The 24,304-nt window shown below is 50.1% G+C and overlaps 1 protein-coding gene across 2 annotated transcripts; it reads right to left on the bottom strand.

The window, feature by feature from the left end:
- Window positions 1-321: 321 nt before the first annotated feature.
- On the bottom strand, window positions 322-24,219 carry Bag3 (BAG cochaperone 3). Of its 2 annotated transcripts, none has more exons than XM_038346257.1 (4): window positions 23,755-24,219; window positions 7,132-7,461; window positions 5,286-5,687; window positions 322-1,643 (listed from the first exon to the last, which is right to left on the bottom strand). In XM_038346257.1, the coding sequence occupies exons 1-4, from the start codon at window positions 23,938-23,940 to the stop codon at window positions 831-833; spliced, it is 1,731 nt and encodes a 576-aa protein (XP_038202185.1). In that variant the 5' UTR covers window positions 23,941-24,219; the 3' UTR covers window positions 322-830. The 2 variants fall into 2 exon arrangements, with proteins under 2 accessions (XP_038202185.1, XP_038202193.1); XM_038346265.1 differs by having other exon boundaries at window positions 322-1,640.
- Between the last annotated feature and the right edge of the window lie 85 nt (window positions 24,220-24,304).

The raw sequence follows: 24,304 nt of genomic DNA, 5'->3' as shown, positions 1-24,304 counted from the left end.
ATGTGTGTGCACATACCCGTGTGAAGAAGCCAGCAGGTCAACGTGGGATGCTGCCCTCAACTGTTCCCTACCTCATTTATGAGACAGGATCTCTCACCGAGCCTGGAGTTCATTGGTCCAGCAAGGCTGGCTGACAAGTGAGCTCTGGGCATCTTAAGCTCCACCTCCCTAGCGCTGGGATGATAGGCCTGTGGTACTACCCGTGTGCCCAGCCTTTCATATGTGGATCCCCACTTCACCCACTGAGCGACACCCCCAGTCCTGGAACAACCTTGATGCTATCTGCCACTTTTCAAATTTTCAGAAACCACAAAAACCATCTCGAGAGTTATATAATCACTTTATTTTTCCCCCACCCCAAAATGTAACATTAAAGCCATTCCAACATACAGATATTCCTAGGGCTTCTTGCACATCTCATTTTAGCTAAAGGTAGGTATTTCAGTAATGAGATGAAGATTATCCCATCAAAATGGCAACGTGTCTCAAAAACCGGGTTTCATATTCCTGTAACTCTCTGCCTATCCCCCCAAAGCCCTTCAGTCCAGAGCTACAGGAAGATTGCTCAGTCATGGTTAACTCATCCCTACCCATGCACAGAAAGGGCTCTCAAAACAAGCAGCAGGGTTAGACTCCAGAACAGGCAACTTCTTTTATTTATACAGATAAGAATACAGAAGAAAAGCCCCCTTGGTTAGGGCTTTGCCTCCACCCCACATTACTGCATACCAAGCGGCTATGAATAATAAGGACCAGCTGACTGCAGGTCCTGCAGTGCATGCAACTTAAGTCTCTACAGCACACAGTCAGTCCGAGGCTCCAGGAGGACTCTAGGGAGCCACTGGATCGCCAGCCGAGGCCGCTGTGCTGCTGGGATTTGGAGGCGAGGCTGCTCTAGCTTCCGGCTGTTGGCTTTCAGTCTGTGGATCTTCGTTTCCAGGACTTTCCTCATCCTTGTCAGCGGCCACGACACCCATGCCCATGATTTCCTGCAGCGGCTGCTCTGACCCAAGGTTACTGGGCTGGAGTTCATAGACTTGTACTTGACCTGGGACATCGATTGCTTTCTGCTCGAGTTTTTCCAAGATGGTCTGGACCTTCCTGACGCCATCTCTCCTGGCCTGACGCACATCAGCTCGTCCTTCCGGGTCTACAGAATCCAAGGCCAGCAGCTCTTTGGTCAAATACTCTTCGATCATCAGGTACTTTTTATCAGTCTTCTTGCCTTCAAAGTTGTCGACAGCCTGCTCCAGCCCCTGCACCTTCTCCAGGATGGCTTCCACTTTGAGCACACCTGGGTGTTTAGGAGGGGCTTCAGCTTCTGGTTTGGAAGATGCAGGCTCTGCAGGGGCAGGGCTTGGGGCTGCCTTCTGTTCTGCAGCCACATTCTTGGGGGAAGAAGGAACAACTGAAGGGGCTGGGCTTGGAGAAGGACAAGGGATTGGGGCAGAGGAGACCTTTACTTCCACCTTCTCCACAGGAGGAGGCGGCTTCTGGGAAACAGGCTTAGAGTCTGCCTCCTTGCGGATCACTTGAATGGGGATGTGTCCAGGAGGGAGATCAGATCCAGCTGGGCCTGGCTTACTTTCTGCTTTGTTTTCAGGTTGGGTGACAGGTGGAGGTTCTCGTTGGGTCATGGGCTGCTGAGAAAAGAGGACACACACTTTTAATAACCGTCTGAAGCAATAACTTATAGCTAATACCAAATAGTAAGAAGATTGGAAATAACCCTTTTATCGAGTGTGTGTATGTGCACACGCGTGCGCGCGTGCAGGTAGGCACTTTGTGCCCCAGTGTGCCTGTGGGTATCAGAGCACAACTTGCAGAGGTCTGTCCTCCCACCGTTCCATGAGCTCCAGGAACTGAACTCAGACTGTCAGCCTCGCACGGCAAGTTTCCTCTTCAGCCACTGAGCTAGAAAACACCTTTCATAAAAAGTATTTTTTAAGATTTTCTTTTATTTATTTCTATGTGATCTGTATTACGTCATGTGCCCTGAAGAGGCCAGAAGAGGAAGTCAGATCTCCTAGAGCTGGAATTACGGGCAATTGTGGGCACCTTCCAAGCAAACAAGTGCTCTTACCTGCTGAGCATCTCTCTAGGCCTGTAGTGAGACTTTAAGGTCAGCCAAGAGCCAAATTACAAACTGGGTATTAATTACGTATGTGACCAAATTATTTGCCAAGCCTCTAGGGATCGTGTATTTCTTGTAGATAGTCTTCTTCTTCTTCCTCTCCCCCTCCCCCCCGAGATAGGGTTTCTCTGTAGCTTTGGAGCATGTCCTGGAACTAGCTCTTGTAGACCAGGCTAGCCTTGAACTCACAGAGATTCGCCTGCCTCTGCCTCCCGAGTGCTGGGATTAAATAAAGGCGTGTGTCACCGCCGCCTGGCTATAGATGATATTCTTATGGCAAGAAAAGCCACAGATATTCTCAAAAATGAAACAGCATGCTGGCTGCTCGTGGGTTTGCTCAGGGTACTTTCTGAGTGACTCCATCACAGCCCTCGGCAGAGACCCTGCCTCCGCTCCAGCCTCTCCTTGCTGGACCCACAGGTGACCTTTCAAATGCCTAGTCCAGTGGTTTCTGCTCAGACCAGTTGTTTGTTTCTGAGAATAAGCAAGATGCTCAAAATAGTTGAACCCTGGAAGAGGTTGGCCCCGGACACTGGTGCTCTGCTGAGATACAACACCTACCCTGGCATCTGTCACACAGTCCTTCCAGGGACTGGAGGTCACGGTCATATTTTTAAAAATGAACTATGCTCCAAATGGGACTGAGCAGGGCTCTTCTAGCATCTAGATGAACACCTGGACTCTAAAATCCTGGTATGCCCTGGTTTCACCAACCAGGAAGAAATTTTGCTCTATTCTCGCCCCAAGTAAAAATATTAATTCTGCTTTAATGGTCAGATGAGTGAAATCCTTGAAAGCTCTAAAAATGGTTCTATGAACAAAATATAAGAGAAAGACCACCAAGATCAAGGTCAACAGAGATCAAACTAGTATTAAATGCTCCCTGGCTGACATGGGAAACATGGAGCAAGCCTGAGGGAAATTCTCACTACCAAAAGGCGCTCTTTCCTAGGATTGCTAAACCCTAGGATCCCAAGTGGCATGTTTGTCTCACTGGCAAGCTCTGCTTCCACCAAATGCCCTCTGCTTCCACCAAATGCCCTCTGCTTCCACCAAATGCCCTCTGATGTGGGCATCAGCCCTCACCACTCCTGCCTCCACACAGCCACCCCCCACCCTGGGTTCTAAAAGCAACGGAAGGCCGGGTAAGGAGAAACACTTAGGAAAGGGCGTCCTGCGCTCTTCAGAAATGTCAAGGTCATGAAAGCTCGAGAGGCTGGGGAACAGTTCCAGAGACTAAAGAGAAGTGACGTGTTTGCAGCCCTGGATCAGATCCCGAAACGGGAATGTGCTGGGACGGAAATCTAAAAAGTGGAGAGTATACTGGATCGTGCTACTGCAAGAATATGACATTTCTGGAAGCTGGCCATCCTACTATGGTTGTGCTTCTTGGGCAAATATTTGCTGAGGTTTCCAGGAGTAAAGGGCAGGATATTTGCAAACACTTCTCGTGCAGTTAAAAAGTGAACGATACAGAGAAAGAAGTGACAGAAAATGAGAGCGGTGAGCACAGATGTGGGGGGTGGGGCGGGGAAAATGGGGAGGGCATTGTGGGGGGTGGGGCGGGGAAAATGGGGCGGGCATTGTGGGGGGTGGGGAGGGGTACTTGGGGTGTGTAAAGGGCCCTAGATTTGATACCAGCACCACGTGAACCCAACACAGTGGTACACTCTGTAACCCCAGCACTAGGGAAATAGGAACAGGAGGATCAGAAGTTCAAAGTCATCCTCAGATACACAGTAACTGTGGAGCCAGCCTGGGCTACTTAAGAGAATGTCTTAAACAAAACGAAAACAGTGGGCATGGATGAAGGGCCCCTGGGACTTCTTTGTATGAGTCTTAGAAGTTTTCTGAAAAGTTGAAATAATTTCCAAATCAAAAAGCTAAAGACAGCGCTAGGGAGATGACTCAGCAGGCAAGACACCTGCTACACACACGGGAGGGCTGGAGTTTGGGTCCCAGAGCCCATGTGACCGCTTGGATGGTGTGGTGGGCCACCTGTAATCCTAGCGCTCAGGAGGCAGAGAGAAGGTACCCCCAAAGCAAGCTTGCTAGCTAGACTAGTTGTCCTGGCAAGCTCTGTGTTCAAGTGAGAGACCCCGCCTCGGTATAAAAGGTGGGAGAGTGGAGGACCCCTCCTGGCCACCACAGGCCTCCACCACACAAAACATGTATGTATCCATGCATGCATGCACGCCACACACATGCAGAACCAGCAAAAAGATGAAGGTTTTCTGTTTCAGGGACTTAGATAATATCACTGTTTGTAGGAGATTTCCTTTTAAAAACTGTGATAATAATTCAGCTGCTCACGTTGCAACCAGAGGAGGCCAAGGACACTGAGTGTCCTGCCTCTAAGTTGCAGGCTGTTCAGTTTCAGTAACATTCTCTCCCCAGCTTCCCGGGAAGATATGCAGGGTTGCACCCTTGCTATACCCCGGACCAAGATGGTTTTCCATTACCGCCTGCCAATGCATCAGTCAAGGGCCACAGTGCCCTACTGTAAAGGGAGGAGTGTGTCAGACGTGGTCCCTAGTTATCAGACTCAGGGCTGACGAGATAAGAGGGCCATTTGGTAATGTACAGAATAATCAGATCCTAAGGGACTCAAGCAAGACGTGGGAGAATGGAGGTGGCTTCAGGGCACAGACTAGCTGCCCTTTGGAGGGCGGGGAGTAGGGACTGCGCTGGTGTTTATGTGTTGGATCTGGCCTGAGCAAACTCCCAGGGGGATCAAGAGGATGGCCTGGAGACCAGAGAAAGGGAAACAGTGCACCTCTTAAACTGGAGACTACACAGTGGTTGGAGTGTGAGTGGGGGCACAGGGAGACCCGGAACCACGGGTGTGGTGAGCATTCAGGAATAAAGAATGAGAGAGACAACACTGAGAGACAGCATTACCAAGCTCCCCTCTGCCCCTAGAGTGAGTGCAATGGGAAGCAAACAGCTGAGCAATGGCTGTGGAAAGTACTGAGGGCTCGACAGTCCCTGTCCTGCGTTTTCATCAAGGACCAGGAACTTCCAGAATTCAGCATTTCTCGAGCTCCACCTATGCTGACTAGGCAGCACTTTGGAAAAGTCCAGGGCACCTGTAGAATCCCTCAGCTTGCAACAGCCATCTGAATTTCTGTCAGCCACTGCCTCTCCATACCTGAGGTCTGTCAACCACGGTGTGCACACGGATGGGTGACGGGGAGTGAACCGGTGTGCCGCTTCTGGCCGGAGAGCCCTCCCGGCTGGATGCACCCCGGACTGGTGACCTGAACGGGGATGCTGCCCGAAGTGGCCGGGGCTCCCAGTCATCCCCCTGGATCTTGTGGTACACAGGCTGGTGGGTCTGGTATTCACCCTGCTGAGCTGGGTAGTGGGTCTTCTGGGCTTGGTGGAAGGAGGGCTGGGCTGCCGGCCGAGGGATGTTCTGCTCGTGTATCACGGGGATGGGTATGTAGCCCCGGGGGAGCTGGTGGCTACCCAGGCTGCTCCTGCCGGAGGAGGGCAGGCTGGCTGAGGAGGATGAGGAGGAGCAGTCAGAGGCAGCTGGAGACTGAGACCGCTGTAAGAGACAATGAGCAGAGGCGTGGTGCCATGAGTGACCCTGCTGACCCGGCACTCCGAATTTCTACCGGGCACCCCTTGGCCAGGATAACACAGTTCCCAAAACCTTCCCACTACAAACATTTTCAAGGTGTGAGAAGGGCAGCCTTTGTGTGTCCCTTTGTGAGGAATCACATGCTCAGTGCGCTTGGGGCCCTGGTTTTGATCTCTAGCACCATCTCTCCTAACGCTCGGAATGTCGTTCACTGGGAGAGCACTCGCCTAGCACGCACAAGGCTCTCAGCTCTGACATGAGAAGGCTTGGGTTCAAACACTAGGAAGCTCAGTTCTCTGGGCCTCACCTGAAATACGGGCAAAGGCTAGGCCGCCTGCCCACCTCACATGGTTGCTTTACAGATTAACTGAATGCATCTGTGCACATGCCTTGGCAGGCAGCTGTGTGCACTGGAAGGGCGTGGTCCGCTGTGTGGGTTAGGTCTCCTCACTTCCTCTTAACCACTTACTGGAGAATGCAGTGGGACCTCTATTAGGAAGCTGCCGTGTCTGCATGCAGGCTAGGTGCCTTTCTCTTCTAATCTACCTTCTAGTCATCTAGAAAGTAAAGAAGATGGCCCCTTAGGCGGCTCACAACTAAAAACCTTGTTAACTTAAGTTTTCTAAGATCTTTGCCCAGTGTTCTCTTTTGACTCAGATACTGTAAAACTTTACAAACATGGGAAGCACACCACCAAAGAAGGAGAGGGATCTCCAGTGTCCCACATCAACTACGACCTTTCACCCCGGGATGGTGAAGCTGAGAAGATGCAGGGGAGGCAGCCAGGACTCTGATATGAGCAGGAAACGAGGGCTCATACTCAAGAACAATGCCAGGGGCCCAGGGGATGAGCTGGAGACAGGAGGAGCAAGGGGGCTTAACTGCTGAGGAACCCTACCAGATCTGCCGGCCACAAGCCTCAGCTCAGAACGGGATGGGCTACATCTTTTCGCTGTTAGCGCACCTTGCAGTGCTGAGGTTCAGGGCTCAAGCCCAAGTCTAAAGCTGCTGCCCTCTGACTTAAGCTGTGTTTCCTTTAGCGGCACGCTCTGAAGACAGAGATGCCGTCCTGATTTCATCCCCAGCATAGGTCCAAACGGTTGATGTGTATCTGGAAGGACTAAGCAGAATAACTGAGGGCTCTCGCCGAAACAGAGAGTCCAGGGTGAATAGAGCGCTCTGACCTAGGAGGCAGGCAGCTGCTGTCAGCTTTATGGCCTCCACTCCATGCATTTTGACCATGCAGCTGCCATCCTGGCACCAATTCTTTTACTACAGGAATAACACAGGTGTAAGAAACAGGGAGCAATGCAAGGCTGCCAAACTGTCTCTGCACTGGTGCAGCAGCCCGGGCCCTGAGCCCTGTGTACCACTAGGTATCTGGCCCAGCATGAGCCTGGTCTCTTACCTCAGGCCCATGGGCTGCTGGGGGCTGAGCTGCTGCAGCTGCGGGCACCTGTCCACACTGTTTGTCCGGCTGGGTGGCTTCTGTCATGCCGCCGCGCAGAGGAGACTGGGACCTCTGAGGAGCAGTGGCTGCTGCCTCGGTTCGAAATCGCTGCACCCCAGGCTGGGAGTAGGCGTGGAAAAGGTGTGGCTGCCGATTTTCAGCGCCTTCGTGGAGGACAGGAATGGGAATGTAGCCTGGTCGGAGCTGGGGGTATACAGAGTGGCCTTCTCTAGCAGGAAGCAGCCTGGAGCCTTCACGGGAAGGGCCATTGGCAGAGGATGCAGTTTCCTAAAATAAAGTAAGGAGAAACGAAGACTGGTTAGAAACAGGGCAGAGAGACCCTGAGGGGGAACGGTGGTGCCGAAAGGCCTTGATCCTCCGGGGTGACTTGGGCATCATTGGTCAGGCAGGCAAGCTGAGCACAGTGGACAGACCACTCCACCAGCTCTGCTTTTCCCAAATTCCCGGAGACTGCTATGTGATCACAGTTTAAGATTTAAGGGTACTTGGAATGATGGTGCATTCCTTTAATCCCAGAACTTGAGAGGCAGAAGCAAGCAGTTCTCTGACTTGGAGGCCATCCTGTTGAGTTCCAGGCTATCGTGGGCTATATAATAAAACCTGTCTCAGGAGAGAAAAAAGTTGAGGTGTACCTGGAAGTCAAAGTATCAGTTTGAAGCACAAGAGGGATCCCACTCTCCCACAGTGGGGAGACAGGTTTTTCTGGGTGACAATAAGGCAGCAGTGTAGGGCAGCAGCAGATAGCAGCTAACTGCCCCTGCAGATCTGCAGAGGCTGACACCAGGAGGTGACCCGGAAAGACTCAACTCGGGCTACTAAACTGCAGCAAATTTCTCAGCTCCCAAAAAAAGCTCTTGTGTTTCCCAACCACAAAGTTTGTATTTGATCCAAACACAGAGACTAGCTTGAAAATCTTTCTGGAGAAGCATATATGTTTGTGTGCCGTGAAATGTGGGGTGTGTGTGTGTGTGTGTGTGTGTGTGTGTGTTTCAGGGGCTAGATGCTTGGAAATATTTTTAGAACAAGTTGCAAGAAAGGGAGATACACAGGAATGCAGAAGTGGTGCAAGAAGAGAACAAAACCCGGGGATTAGTCACGGTGCCAGTCTCCCAGTCTCCCGGGCCAGCTCGCAAGTCTCTGCCTGGCTAGACTTTACAGCAAGGCTGCTGAACTTTCTCCTCGGCCCATCTGTGCATTTCCTTGTAAAATCCAGTTACTACAAAAGAACCACTGAGCCAGGTCAGCCAGAACCCCCTCCTCCCAGCCCACCACCGTGGCTATCTGATCAGGTTCCCAGCACTACCATCCTCCCATACTCCCCAAGTGTCTGATCACCCTTGGCTTGGAAGAATCTTGCTGGGTGAGTTTGGTCAGAATCTCCTGTGGCTTGGAGCAGCCTTCTCCTTTGAGTGATTTCCTGGCCACATGTCCCACCCTGCGCCCCGTGCTCAGAGGGAGCTGTGCTCATCTAAACTTTTCCTGGCCACACTTTGACAAGTACCATAGATACCACAGAACATTTCCCCACCCCCAATACGCTGAATCCTGTGTGGCTGAGAACAGTTGGGGGTCCTCCTCATGTCCTCTCACAAAGGTGTCCCTGTAGAGGCCTGGCTATTTTGGGGGACCCTTGAGAAGGCCAAGTTCCAGATGTACCTCTGGGGAAGATCTTATTTCATGCACTGAGGCCGGCCAGCCACTCACTGGGCAATGACATCTCTCTCCAGTCAGCGGCTGTGCAACTTAGCCGCCAGCCGTCTCCTGAGCAGACGTTAGCCGCCAGCCGTCTCCTGAGCAGACGCGTCCTTCCACAGAAAGAAGGGAGCTGTGCTCTGTCACTTGTTCAAATCCAAGTAGGTCGGCATTTAGGAGAGCGAGCCTTCCTCTGCGAGGAAGTTCTCCGAATGGCAAACAAATGTCAGAAGCTGGGACTCTGTGAGCCCGGGATGTCATTTCTACAGTTGCAGAACTGGGCAAAGGCTAAGAACGGACCCCTCACGGTTCATTTGCACCTAGAGTGAAGAGGCATTAATTCCGCCATGTTTTCTATTTATGTATGGGTGTAGACACCAGGTAGCTGGCCCTGGAATGTGACCCTTTCAGGTCCATCCACTGCCTCTCTCCTGCTGAGACCTTGCCCCTGGAGGGCCTCCAAAAAACAGAAAAGGCAAGGGTGTCACTGTGTCCTTGGGGAGAGGGGCAGACAAGCACTCGGTACTCTCAGATTAGAATGCCCACGTGCTCAGGACACCAGCATTATTTTAGCCCTGCTTAACTCTCGGGTCACCCAAGAGCTGGGAGGAGAGCCAGGCTTCACTGACAGAACCCAGTTCTGGCCATGAGGCATGCACCATAGGGAGCTGGCAAGAGGCAACCAAAGAATCCTGCTATACCGTATTTTCTAGGCAGTGTGTCCACTCACTGGGACAGGCACCCTGCTTTGCCTCTGAAATCGCATAGTCCTGTCCTATGTTTCGGGGGACTGCCCGTGACTTGTTTCTTCGGCATGAACAGAGCCCCAGGCACTCCCTACCCCCCAGAGTCAGGCGGCTAACAAGCCTGAGCTAGCCTCATCTAAAATTTCCAGGGGACATCAAGGCTCCACTCCAATGAGCCCTAGGGATCATCGAACCAACAAGATAAGACCCTTGCAAATAAGGGGTTTATAAGACAAGTTAAAGAGCTGGGGATACAGCTCACTTGGTAGAGTACTGGCCTAGCATGCAAGAAATCCTGCGTTCAATCCCAAGGAGCATCTAAGAACAGATACAGTGGTGCACACCTATAATCCCAGCACAAGTTCAAGGTCATCTCCAGCTACACACTGAGTTTGAGGTCAGCCTGGACTACATGAGACCTTGTTCAAAAACCGGACAAGTTAACGCATGAAACAAATGGGAAACGTGTTTACCTGAAAAGCCAGGGTGGCTGAGGTATTAGACACGTGGGGCTTTCCCACCGCGGAGGCTAGCCTCGCTAGACTCCAAGCTCATTTTTACCATCCGTCAACAGCTCAGTGAGCATGGATAATTCCCTTCCCCTGCAAGCCTTCACTTCCACTTCTTTAAAGCAAAGCAGGCAACAGGCGCCCTACAGAACTTCTGTGAGATTGTTTGTTTGTGACAGGGCCTTACATGTAGCCCAGGCTGGTCTTCCTTGAGCTGCCCCGGTGCAGAGATTACAGAGTGGCAGGCCTTGTTTTCTGATTTTTTTTCAATTTTTAAATGTGTTTTAGTGTTTTCCTTGCATGAATGTATGCCATGTGTGCACAGTATCCTCTGAAGCCAGAAAAGAACACGGGATCCCCAGGGACTGAAGTCACGAATAGCTATTGGCTGCCATGTGGATGTTGGGAATCAATCACCAGCTCTCTAGAAGAGTGTCCAGTGCTCATAACTGCTGAGACCCCTCTCCAGGCCTGACGGTTTTGTTTGTTTGCTTGCTTGTTTTAAAGACTGAATCTGTGTGGTGCATATGTACACATACCTCAAACACTGCCCTTTTCTGCACCCCATTACCGCTCACCCCGTCACAGCTGACCCACCCGACCCTACGCCCCCACAGACAGGCCTGACTGGGGGGGGGCTTCTCCTAGGGTCAGCCCCTATACCAAAGGCACTGACGACCTTGCATCTTATACAGCTCACCTGTACCTCAACTGGAAAAGCAAAGGAAGAGAAGTTGGAAGCCCCATCCAGCTCACACAGGGACCTAGACAGGAGAGGCAACATATAACCCGCATCTTGCCAGAAGTGTCAGACCTGGGCCCAGGGAGGAAGGGGTGTGGTAACCAAGAGTGGATGCTACGCTGTGGAAGATGAGACTGGAGGGAGAGGGACATCAGATGCCTCACTGAGGTAGGAGGAGCGAAGGAGGACCAAAGAAGTCAGAGATGAATGAGGAGTGGGGGCATGCAAGGCAGAGATGGGAAGGAGGCGTAATGAGAAAGAGACGTGAGCAAGAGATAGGAAGCCCTCCGTTATCAGAAGGACAGGAGGAAAAGCAGGAACCTCCACCAAGACTCTGGCCTTGAGCTTGCAGTCAACAGGAAATGGCGCTGCTGGCTGGCACTAGCTGGAGTAGTGATGGGCATCCAGGTAAGCCTGGCCCAAGGATTTTCCTTAGAGTCCTGAGTCTCGTGGGTCTAGAAACTAGTAACCCACACACGCCAATTGATAGAAAGCCATCATCATCCTCAAGAGTGCTGTACCCTAAAGAAGTCCCAGGCTCTCCTCTATCCCTCTGTTGGGTTTTATTTAAAAAAAAAAAAATAGTATTTTGAAAAACCAACTGACTCACAGAATAGGTCAATAACACATCTACTTCAACAATGATTTCATCCATAGTGAGGTGCGCACCACAGTGCCTTCCTGATGTTCCGGCTCTTACTCTGGAGTCTCAATGGCAAAAGTCTGTTTTCATTAAGAAAAAGCATTGCCTGGGAGAAATGCAGGGTCCATTCTAACCTGTGTTGGTCTCATGATGAAATATGCATGCATACGCACCAAAAGAAAATGTGTAATATGTGTGATTCCTTTTGAACACCATTTAAGCATACCTCTTTGGTTCAGAGCTATTCTCAAGTTCAAGCTCACGTCCACAGGGGACTTGGGGTCACACCAGAGTCTTTGAGGTACACCAGCATCTTTGAGGTAAGACTCAACCACCTCGACCTGCACTCCTGACTGCAGTGAGGATCCCAAGAACCCTCTCCATCCACACAACAGGGGCTGGGCACAAACACAGCTACCAATCAGACGCCTGAGAACCTTTCACCTCTTCCAGGTGACCTCCTGCAGTCCAGCTCATTATCCTTATCTTTGATAAAGCCCTCAGGAAGGCCTACAAACTCTAATTAGGAAATGAGGGCCTCGGGGCTGGCTTTCACTTATCTTACTGCATTAATTTATGATGAATGTGCTAATTTTACTTTTGTTTTATATTGAAAACATTATTGCAAACATTAAAATCCTGAGGCTATCTTAGGATACCGAACAACTCCATGAGATGACCCAGAAAAAAAAAATCAGGAAAAATACTAAATGAGCCCAACTGTGTCCTTTTAGGCATAAAACATTATTAGAAAAGGCCTGAAGATAGGCTCTGAGCCCAGTGAGTGATGGGCTTGTCTGCAGGTCTGCAGGAAGTGCAAAAACACTAAGGGGACACACTACTGCACTTGGCTGCTCCCTGCCCCACCCATGTGCCCGTGAGCAGACTGCAACCCCTCCCTAGACCTCAGTTTTTCTTAGCTATAAGTTTCAGGGGAAGCCCAGAAATAGCCTACAAAGTATCAGTTCTCAGGCTGTAGGACAATGGAGCACCCAGGAAAAAATAAAAATGATGAAAGCTGTGTCCATCCAACAAATCTTATTCATTCTGGGAGGACAGCCTGCGGTGCTGGCGTGAAGAAGGACCTGAGGTCTCACCAGAAACTGCTGGAACTCCTCGATGGCCACATCACCACAGGCATGCCTTCATTTGTCAGAAACCAGTGTCATTCAAAGTACCCCAAAGCTTTATAGTACCCCAAATTAAGACAAGGCTGAACCCCACCCCCACCCTCATATATTAAAAGCAGGGCTGGGAGAACAGCTCTTGGGCTTGGCACACTGTTTCACAGGACAGAATGAAAAGCAAGCTTCAACCCAACCACAGCTGGTTCCCTGTACACTCAGTAGGTGGCTCTCTGAACCCTGGATACCCCTTCCTGGCTCTTAAATGAAGTGGGCTTAATACCTAAAATCACAGTTCCGATTTATCAGGAGCAATGGTGGCGAGCAGGACTTCCAACTCAGGCCCCAGAGTCTTAAGTAGAACGCTAATTCCATGAGCTGGGTTTTCAGGCCAGAAGAGCTTTCTCCCAGGTGAGATGTTGAGTCTTACTAACAATTCTCAAAACTGCTAACACCACTGAAAAGACAGAGGTTTCAAAGAGACACAGTGCAAGTCCCAGTGGGGCCAGGACCTGGGCAGAAACGACGCAAGCGGCTGGGCTCGCCTCTATCAGGCGGGGTACCCATCACAGCCTTTGTGTCCAAGAGGCCACATAAATGACTGATCATCGATGAGATACCTAAGTCAACATGCATCTGGCAGCCAAGCTCAAAACTCTCTTACTCCCCTGGGTTGTGACGTTGCTTCTGGAGGGAAAATTCGGAACCAGAAGCCAGACCCACATGCCACTCAAGTTCGTTCACAGTGCTTCTGAGGAGACAGGTTTTGTTCTGGCACTCCCAGGAAGACCGAGGGCCATGGGCTGAAGATGGCTCAGCGGCTAAGAGTACACACTGCTATTGCAGAGGACCAGGATTATGTTCCCAGCACACACATCTAGTATCTCGCAATGGCCCGTAATTCCACCTCTAAGGGATCCAATCCCCTCCCTCCCATGGCCTCCACAAATGACTGCACTCACACGCGCAAACTGACATTCACAACACACACACAGCTAAAAACAAAAAGTTATGCAGGCTGGAGAGATGGCTCAGCGGATAAGAGCACTGGCTGCTCCTCCAAAGGTCCTGAGTTCAATTCCCAGCAACCACATGGTGGCTCACAGCCATCTATAGTGGGGGTGGGATCTGATGCCCTTTTCTGGCAATAAAGTTGTATATGAATAAAGAGCACTCATACATAAAATTTTTAAAAAGTTTGAATAAGTCTTTAAAAAAGAAGATATTAGGTCTGTGTTGACCACAAAATGTCCTGAGTCACAGGTTATGATCAGAGGCCTACCCAGATATGCTAGTTATTCAGATAGAAACACTTATCAGCTGGTAGGGTGACCCACGCCTCTAATCCTAGCACTCAGGGGGCAGAGGCATATATATGTATCTCTGAGTTTGGGGCCAGCCTAGTCCACAAAGTGAGTTCCTGGAAGCCTTTCCTGGAAGACAAAGTAAAGCTTTGTCTTGAGATACAAAAACAAACAAAACAAAACAAAAAACCCCACTTTATCCTAGGATTAATAAAAGGGATGTCCCTACATGTTTTAGAAGAGGAAACCTATGCTGCTTGTCTCTGCAGCTGTGTCCAGATAAATAAGGATGAGTGGGCATGAGCCCTGATCTATAAGCTGCTACCCTGGGCTCCAACCCTTCCCCGTAACTCATTAGCCTTGGAAAGAACTTGCTGTAACAGACTCAGTGTCTTAGCCATAAAAATTCCCTCACCTTCTAGGGGGTTCTAAAGGGTTTTGTTTTTGTTTTAAGTGGGTTTGCACGTTCACATTGGCCTTGAACTTGCTATATACCTGAGGATGGTCTTGAACTCGTGATACTCCTGCTTCTTGTCTCCCAGTGTAAGGATTAGAGGCATGTGCCACCTCAACTTGCTATTATTAAAAGACAGAGTGAAGCCGGGCGGTGGTGGCCCACGCCTTTAATCCCAGCACTCGGGAGGCAGAGGCAGACGGATCTCTGTGAGTTCGAGGCCAGCCTGGTTTACAAGAGCTAGTTCCAGGACAGGCTCCAAGAGAAATTCTGTCTCGAAAAACCAAAAAAAAAAAAAAAAAAAAAAAAAGACAGAGTGAAACAGGGCATGAAAAAGTCTTTGTAAAGACTGAGCTATTCCCTGTGTTGAGCTACAATCCCGCTCCATCGTTCCCAGTTACTGATGGAGTAAGGTTGAGCCTACCGCTGCAAAGCCCAGTTCCTTGATGGATTTTACCAGTTTGGTAATAAGTCTGTTACAGCTAGAAGCCTTTTTATCTCATTCTTAAGAGGCTAGTTAGTTGGGGCTTGAGAGATGGCTCCGTGGTTAAGAGCACTGACTGCCCTTCCAGAGGACCCAGGTTCAACTCCCAGCACCCACAAGGCAGCTCGCAACTGTCTCTGACTCGGGTTCCAGAGGCAACCTCACACAGACATCCAAGTAAAACACCAATGCACAGAAAATAAAAATTAAAAAAAAAAGAGAGAGACTAGTTAGCAAGAATGCCAAGGTCTACACTGAGAACTAACCTGGAAGTAAACAGGGCCAAAGAAGCACCCTAAAAACCTAAGCCCTGAGCTATTCTTTCAGATGCTAGTCAGCTACTTGGGGGAGGGGCTTACACACAGAAACCCTCGCTGCTGGGAAGCTGCACATAAATGCAAGGAATGGGGCTCCTTGCACACCCAAAGGCTTAGGGGAAGAAAGTCAGGCCAGGGCAGGGTGCGTGAAGGTTGGCCTGGAAGCAGGGCATCCGCTGCCAAACTCCTCAAAGTTCACATTGAGTCCCTCCGAGGAGCCCACGCACAGTCTGAGGGCAAGTGTAACCAGCAACAGCTGCCAGGTATTTCCCCTGCTGGAGGGAGCACTGGGAACCCATAGCCAGCCTCCAGCCTCCCACGTTCCCAAGCCCTGGAACCTTCCTCTGGTTTTCCACATGGCAGATAAAAGAATGGGATGGATCCCTAGTCACAGGGGAAGCTGGTGTGCAGCTCCACGAGGAGCCCAATCAAGAGACACTTGGCTCCTACACTCACAGCTTCAGGGAAAAATCAAGTACTTCTGGGGGAGAAAAGAAAAAGAAAGGTCACCTGCTTTAATCAATGCAGACAGAAAAGTTCTACTCTGGGAAGCAAACTGAATTTCAAAAGGTCAGGAGGAGCCCCTCCTCGGGCCTGGTGCAGTTCCACAGCCTTCCCCAGGCTCACTCATGCCTGACTAAAGGGGAACACGGTGGTCCTGTCACAGAGTCTTCCCCCTAATGTTAAGGTTCTCAGTCACTTATTCCCTGCCCGTAAACCGGACGCCTGGCTCTTGCCCTGGCACTGTTCTCAGGACTGCGGGGACAATGGAGGGACAACTTCTTCACAAGGAGTCAGAGCCGAAGAACGAAGAAGAGCTTGGTGCAGTACAATGCAATGTCCCCCTCCTGTCCGTCCCTGGTATAAAAGAACAAGTCCTCAGAGCCTGATGGAGGCCCTAGAAGGTGCCAAGGCCTTCATCTGAACCCCCGCTGTGTCCCAAGCTACCGTGTACCTGAACACAACCCTCACAGGGACACTGGAAGCCTAGGTCAGGGTTCTGAGGGCCATCTGGACACCAACCAAGGGAGAACCAGTTACATTTGGGGCAAACTTACAAGAGAGAAGACTTCAGGCCTGACTGTTGTCCGAAAGGCCCATGTGTGCCCAGGTCTGCTATGTGGGAAGGTCAGCTGGATGTGTATCTACAGAAACCTTCTCACTTCACAGTAAACATCTTTAGGAACAACACATAGGCTTCAGTTCAAGCTGAACTTGAATGAAGCACCGTCCATGCACTATCTCCTTGATCCTCTCAACCCTGTTAAGAGTGGTCCACCAACAGAGGGGCCAGGCTAATGGAGGTCGTGCAACTTGCTTGAGATTTCTAGAACCCAGGTTTGCTTGGCAGTAAGGCCGGGCACATAACTCTTCCCCTGCCCCTTGACTGTCACTCGTGGATGCTGTGTGTCAACATTTGTGATCTCTCCAAACCCTTCGCTTCCACTGCTCCTGAACGGAGGCTCAGTTTGGGTACTCTCCAAGTCAGGGAGCGCCCGCTGTGTGCTGAGTCACTGGCCCAGCCAAGGCAGGACCGGCAAGCAAAGACTCTGGGCTCCATTTTGAGTCACCCAGGCTCTAAGACTTCACCATCACCAGATACAGGGGTGCTACGGGAGGGAGACAAGCCAGTCGCACCTCACGGATGAGGGGATCTGGCTTGGATGCAGACAGCCTGAGTTAACCTGGAAGGGTGAACCAACCACAATGCCTTTTCTTCTACACACTCAGCTGCTTTCCAATTCCCCCACCATTTGGCTTTTCAAAACTATCCATTCCGTGTCCGAGAAAGACATTTCTAAATAACTGAGGAAAAGCCCCTACACTTCTGCTTTGGAGAGTACTGAAGAAGATCCTTCGGAATAGGAAGAATTGTTTTCCAAGAAAATGCCAAGGCATTTTCAGTGGGAAGCCCCAGTTTGAGGGACACAGCCCTGTGCTGGGAACTCGGGAAACACGATGGGGTTACAGACTCCCGATACAGACTGGCAGCAAATAACAATTCTAAGTGGTTCTGGATAGACAGTAAAGAACTTTATATATGTGGTGTCTGATCTTACTGCCAGCCACAAGAAAAAATAATTAGATTCCTTTGCCAGAGCCACCAGGCGCTGTCTGCTCCGGATCTGCAGTGTCTGGTTGCTGTCATTTCCCAGCCCCTCCCTACAGACCTGACGAAGCTGCTGTGTCACTGGTGGGAACGGAACAGCTCCTCCAGATCTGCAAGGATGGGCTCAGGGAGTCAGCACTGACCGCTGCATAGAAAAGGCCATTCAGAAAGTGACTAAGGGGACAGGCCTCTGGGGGACATCTGGGAACCTAGGGACAACACGGTTGTGCTGGGAGATTGCCGAAGGGCTTAAGACACACTTTGTGTTTATACGTCTATGGAGCCATTGTCCCATGCCCACAGATTCTGCTAGGCAAGGAGAGGCTGAGATGAAACAGACTGCCCGGAACACTCAACAGGGCTGAGAGCCAAAAGGGCAAAGCGAGAGAGACCACCACTGACAAAAGCTTCAGATTCGAGAGCAGTGAGGAGTCTGGAGCTGCGACAGCCTGCTTCTGGCCCGGGAGACGCGAGGCAAGTCAGTAAACATGCCTGACACTTCTACAGAACCAGAAGCAGGAACGACAGGCCAGCCTTTCTGTGGAGCCACAGGCTAGGTACATCCCTCTGCGTCATGGAATAGTTTCCACCTCAGTGTCTGGAGTATTTAAAGAGACAAGGTTTTCAAAAGCGCACATCCACGTCCAACACACATCCACACTGCCAGGCTTCCCCCAGAGCTACCAAGGCCCCAGAGATATGTTCCATAGAAACAAGTGAGGGCTTTGTAACATCAGCTGTCTCTCCTCTCTCTCTCTCTCTCTCTCTCTCTCTCTCTCTCTCTCTCTCTCTCTCTCACACACACACACACACACACACACACACACACAAAGACAGTCACATGTGCTGGACGACAAAGTTCAGCTCCTGTCTATGTGTGAAGTGAGGAGACTCTGTTCCTGGCTAGGCGTCCCTAAGGTCTGAAGCAGCAGTAGATTTATGTAGTGGTTCCTCACAGTGCAAAGCAGGGGGGAAGGGGTCGGAGAACAGAACAGCAGGGTGGGGGTGGGGCAATAAGGATGCTCATCAGGGCTGTCACTGTAGAGTCTCAGAGACTTGAGAAGCGCAGACTCTTGAAAAGCAAGAGCCTTGTTCAGCTCTCGGCTTTTCTTCATAAGGCCTCGCATATGTTTAAGATCAAATCAAAACATGAAGGAAAAAGAACGAGGAAAAGGTTTAGATTAGGTACGGTTTCCTATTTTGGATGGAAGATACCAGAACAAACATTTTTAATGTCGAGAAACGGTCATAAACATGTAGAGTGGTTTATATAAGGAAACCATGTGCCATCCCAGAAACAGGGCCAGTGCTACTCAAGTCTCACGGGGTGGTATGAGGCTTTCTGACTCACCACACCAGCCCCGACGGCATCCAACGTTTTAAGCTTTCTCAGCCCTGATTAACGTCAAACGCTGCCACAATTTTCCTGTGTACGAATTCTAACCCTCATAAAGGACAAATCTACTTCACAAAATGAGGGACAGACTGTGTCCTGGGAGGTGAAATCAGTTCTTGTGTGAGCCAAATACACAGGCTGTTCTTTAGAGGGAAAACGAAGGTCTTGGAAGCACACCCTCCCAAGGCACGTGGCCGTGCTCCCGATCCACTCCCACCAAACCACTACCCTGCTGGAAAGGCGAGGGGAATAAACAGCAACTCATTTCCTGACTGCTAAGAGGTGCACTGGCCTGTGATGGATGTAGAAAGAGCAAAATGACCTCATCTCTAGAGAACAGGAGGCTCGGCTGAGCTCAAAGAAGAATAACTCCCAATGTTCTGTGAAGGGACGCTGCTCCCTCTCGCAGATCTACGTCCAATCTGCCAGAGTGGAGGTGACACAGTGGAGGACAGAAAGGAGGCAAAAATTCCAGGCTTGGGGAGGAGGGAGGTCTCCTCACATTGCCATGATCACCCCACCACTGGGCACAGGGTCTCGAACAGGGACCAGTGTGGCTTTCACGACCAAGGTGGAAGAATCAGAATCGCCAGAAAACCCTCTGAACTTACTTCTGGGTACCATTCTGGGCAACTCAGATTCAACACCGGGTGGGAGTAGAATGGGTCAAGTAACTATAATGTGCAATTTTAAAGATTTATTGTCTCTATTTTATTTGCAAGTGGCTACATATACATCTGTGGGACTGGAGTGAGCCTCATGATATGGGTGCTGGAAAGTGAGCCCAGGTCCTCTGCAAGTGCGATTTCCTCCTGAACCACCCCTCCAGCGCCTTAGCACAGACTTAAAATGTTCCCCTGGAGGGCATCAAGACGGCTTGACAGGTAAAGACACCTACCACCACCAAGCCTAAGGGCCTGAGTTCCATCCCAAGAACCCACATGGAGGACACTTCCACCACATTGTCCTCTTACCTCTACATAGAAGCCATGATGTGTGTGCCACGAAAACAAAATTAAACTGAATTAAAAGAACAGAACAAATCTCTGGAGACTGCCAGGTTGGTGAGTTCCCAGATCCACAGAGGTAAAGAGCCCTGTTCCATGAAAGAGGACAATCTTCCTGGTAAGGGGCCAGCACTCTCAAGTACCTGGCCTCTGTTTGTTAGTGGAGGAGATGCTGGGAGGGGCTACCAGGGCTCATGTATCTCCAGACTGCAAAGTGAACACTAAAGTTGCTACAGAAAAATGGGTCTTGGCTGGCGTGGGCGTCCCTGATTAGTGGAAAACTGTGCACAAAACTAAGATGAGGAATCGCGTGGCTGCTGAGAAAGGCGTTTGCATACAGACATCACCGCTCCAGCAGGAACAGGCCAAGACACTGGCTTACCACAAAAACAGCGGTAGGAGGCTTGCTACCACCTCTTCAGAGACGACAAACGTCAACCCTGAGAAGACTAAGTGTAAGACTGACTACAACACAAAGGGCTAGTGGTTCCCTTCTTCCCATGAAGGACTCATCTTTATCAGCTTTGACTGTCAACAACCATGTGGCTTTCTTCCCCAACTCAGTGAAGGGATCCTCACCGACTGAGAAGCAGCTCCCAGCCAAGGGGAATATGCCCTGAGGGTCTCTTAGCTCTTCCCAGACAAGCCTTTGTTTTAGGCAGCAGCTCTTTCTCCTTAGGCTTCAAGAAATCTACTTCAAGGAATAGGGAAATGGGTTGGCAGTTAAGGGGCGCCTTCTGTTCTCCAAGAGGACCTGAGTTCGATTCCCAATATTCACAGGTTGGGTCACAACCACCTATAACTCCAGCTCCAGGAAATCCAGCACCCTTTTGGGCTCTGAGGGCACCTGTACACAGGCATACACATAAAAATAAAGAAACCATCCCAGCATTCGGGAGGCAGAGGCAGGCGGATCTCTGTGAGTTCGAGACCAGCCTGGTCTACAAGAGCTAGTTCCAGGACAGGCTCCAAAGCCACAGAGAAACCCTGTCTCGAAAAACCAAAAAAAAAAAAAAAAAAAATAAAATAAAAAAAAAATAAAAAAAAATAAACCAATTTCTTTTTTTCTTTTTGTTGTTTTGTTTTTCTAAACAGGTTTCATCTGTAGCCTTGGAGCCTGTCCTGGAACTAGTTCTTTTTTTGTTGGTGGTGGTGATGGTGGTGTTTGTTTGTTTGTTTGTTTTTCGAGACAGGGTTTCACTGTAGCTACCAATTCTGTCTTGGAATGAGCTCTCGTAGACCAGGCTGGCCTTGAACTCACTGGGATCCACCTGCCTCTGCCTCCTGAGTGCTGGGATTAAAGGCGTGCGCTATCACCGGTGGCCCAGCCACATAAACCAATTTCTATTATAGGATATTAAAGGTTTTCCCAGTTTGCAGCCTGCAGTAAGTAAAACTGCCCCAGTCACGCAGATGTTCTGTGACCATTAAGCATCAGTTTGGAAGGAGCGAAGCCCAGACTCAAAGCAAGTGCAGCTCGAGGGACTTGGCTCCTAGACGGAAATGTTAAATTTTCTCTTCATGCTTTGGTACCATGCTGGCAAATCTATCTCAAGCAACTACTTTGGCAAAGGAACTCCTTCTCCTGAGTTAATCACAACCCACCATGAAAATCCCGGCTGGCAGGGTAGTCAGCATGCTCCAGTTTCATAAGAATTCACCCACTTCCACTTTTTTACAGGTCAGTCCGCTTGACCCCTGTTTGCTATCGGTGCTAGGTGGATGGCCTTCAGAAACACACTTGAATTCTCTGCATTTCCTTATACGGAAGGAAGTAGGGCACCATTCAGTGTCTTGTAAGTTTAAAATTATAATGGTGAAAGTTTCCAGGTGTTTTAAGCCCAGGACATCTATCTGATTTAGTACTCTGCGCTTTGTTTAGTAAGAACAATGTTAACTTGTTTAGTTTTTTTTTTTTAACCTTGCACAGTCTAAAGCATCTACTTCGTGGCTGTAACACCTACCTCGTGTCTACAGAAGAAAGATCCCAGCCTTCAAGCAGGGCAGTGGTGGCGCACACCTTTAATCCAAGGCAGAGGCAGGAGGATCTCTGTGAATCTGAGGCCATCCTGGTCAGAGTTACAGGACAGCCAGGGCTACACAGAAAAACCCTGTCTGAAACAAACAAACAAACTAAAACCAGTTGCTGAGGACCAGCATGGGCATGCTCAAACTGGATCCTCACTCACAACAAGGGGTGCCAGCAGGTTGTGTGTGATGCTTTTTGGAGTTATAGAAAGGAGGTCTCAAAATACAGCTGTACGCAGCTGTAATACACTTCGGGTTTTCTACTCCCTACGAAAAGAGAACATTTTACCCACTAATGAGTAAAACAGACACACACACACACACACAAAAGATACAAGTATGTCCACCCAATTTCAGCCAGGAATAAATACATGATTAATTCCTTGTAAATGTAAACTCCTGAGTATGTGGCTCACGGCTGGGTACCGTGGTTGTAGTGGTAGTTGTAAGGCAAAGTGTGTCTGGCATTCTCAAGGCCTTGGGTTCAACCCAAGCTCACATGCATAAAAATGAAAGTAGAATTTTCTAAAATTTTCTAAAATCATTTACAAAATGATTTATAAAGCATTTCAAAATTGGTGAGTTTTTTAAAATTCCAAATAATATATCAACTCTTTACTGGTTTTATTTTCTTCAAATAGCAATAATTTGGGGGGAGAAGGTTGTTTTGTTTTTTTTGTTTTGTTTTGATTTTGTTTTTTGGTTTTTTGTTTAAGCAAAATTTCTCTGTAGACAAGGCTGGCTTTGAACTCACAGAGATCCTCTTGCTTCTGCCTCCCAAGTGCTGGGATTAAAGGTGTGCGCCACCGCGCCTTTAAGACTAGTCTTGAAGTGTAATTATTTTGCCAAATTTTTCATTTTGAAAAGATCAAATTTACATAAATTATTACTGATCAGTATGATAAGTGTGACTCTTGTTAATTATATATTAAGAGATCCTACCTAAATTTGTATCTTTAAGTATTTTATTCAAAATTTAATTTTTTAAAGACAGGGCCTTATTTTGCAGCACAGGCTGGTTTCATTTAAAATTTAATTAATTATTATTTCTTGAGGCAGACTCTGGCCTTGAATTCCAGACCCTTCCGCCTCAGCCTCCTGAGTGCTGGGCCGACAGGACTGCACCACGCCAGACCCAGACTTCGTCTCAAATCTGTGCTTTCAAATTTTCTTGCCCTTGATGCTGGCATAACATGCCTGGCTGCAGCATACACCTGCTGTGTTCACAAGACTCCCCAGCTGTTTCTGGTAACAAAGTCCGAGTATTTTAATACGACAATAACAAGAAAGAATTACGCCATTAAAAATATATTCTCTTTCTCTCCAGTGTGAGGCAATGGCTAAGCGTGCGAGACAATGTCGGATCTCTAGTTTTGAAACTGTAAGAAAGAGTATCCTTTAAAAAAACAACAACAAGATCAAGTATCCTCTAAATGAAAGCTGTTTCAATCAATAACACAAGTTAAACTTTAAATATAGGGGTAAATTAACTTATTTACTCGAGCCTACTGAGTCACTCTACGCCTGAGTTCCGGCAAAGTCACAAGAAAAAAAAAATTAAGTTCGGAACTTGAAGGTGAAATTCCCAAAGAACTCCACCTCTAGCAGCTCTGGGAGCCGGGCCGGGCGCCGCCAGCCCCGGAGAGAGCCGAGGGTCTCAGCACGCGAGGCGGCGGGACAGAAAGGCGGCGGCCGGGCCAGGCCTGGGCCTCGGCAGCTCATCGGGCAGCTCGCCCCTCCCGCGGACCCGGCGCCCGGCAGTTCCGGCCGCAGGCCCTTCGTTCTTCGCAAGAAGCTGGTGAAAACGACCCCATGATGTCACCACGAGGGTGGCACCTCGCTGGCTACCTTCCAAGGCCACCCCTCCGGAGGCTCCCCCAGGGTCCGGGGAGGGTACGGGAAGGGGCTCTCCGGGCGCAGCAGGGCGCGGGGTGGGGTAATCCCCGTAGCCCCGGCCCGACCCGGCCCCTTCACGGGCGAGGTGGGATCGCGAGCCCGACTCACCTTGGGACCCTCGGGGGGCACGCGCGGGTCGTTCCACGTAGTGGTGCGACTGTTGTGGTCCACGAAGAAGGGCCAGCCGGTCTGCGGGTCGATCTTGATCTCCCAGCCCGGGGGCAGGGGGTCTCGGTCACCGGCTCCGTTGCCGGACGCCATCTGCATCACAGGAGACTGGGTTGCGGCGCTCATGCTGGGTCGGGGTCCACCCGGGGCGCGGAGCTAAGGCGCGGGTGACGAGGTCTGGAGTGCGGGCACCTCTGCGTCGCCGACGTGTTCGGGAAGCCGGCGCCGGGCACCTTTATGAATTAAAGGACTGGGTGACGTGGCCGGAGAGGGGTGGAAGTGTCTGGAAATAGCCTCCCCGCTGCCAAAGGGGAAGGAGGAGATAAAGGGAAGGCAGCAACTGGCCGGCTAGAAACTTCTGGTCCCATCCAGAGAACTTGGCGGCCGCCGCGGGCTGGATGTGGAGCTCCGCCCTGAGTCATCAGCTATAATCGCGGTGGGGCGGGACCGTGGGCGGGATCGGAGGCGGGGAGCTGTCACCCGCCCCTCC

This window comes from Arvicola amphibius, chromosome 1 (assembly GCF_903992535.2).
Source record: "Arvicola amphibius chromosome 1, mArvAmp1.2, whole genome shotgun sequence".
NCBI classification, from domain to species: domain Eukaryota; kingdom Metazoa; phylum Chordata; class Mammalia; order Rodentia; family Cricetidae; genus Arvicola; species Arvicola amphibius.
This window is presented reverse-complemented; position numbering and strand designations above follow the sequence as displayed.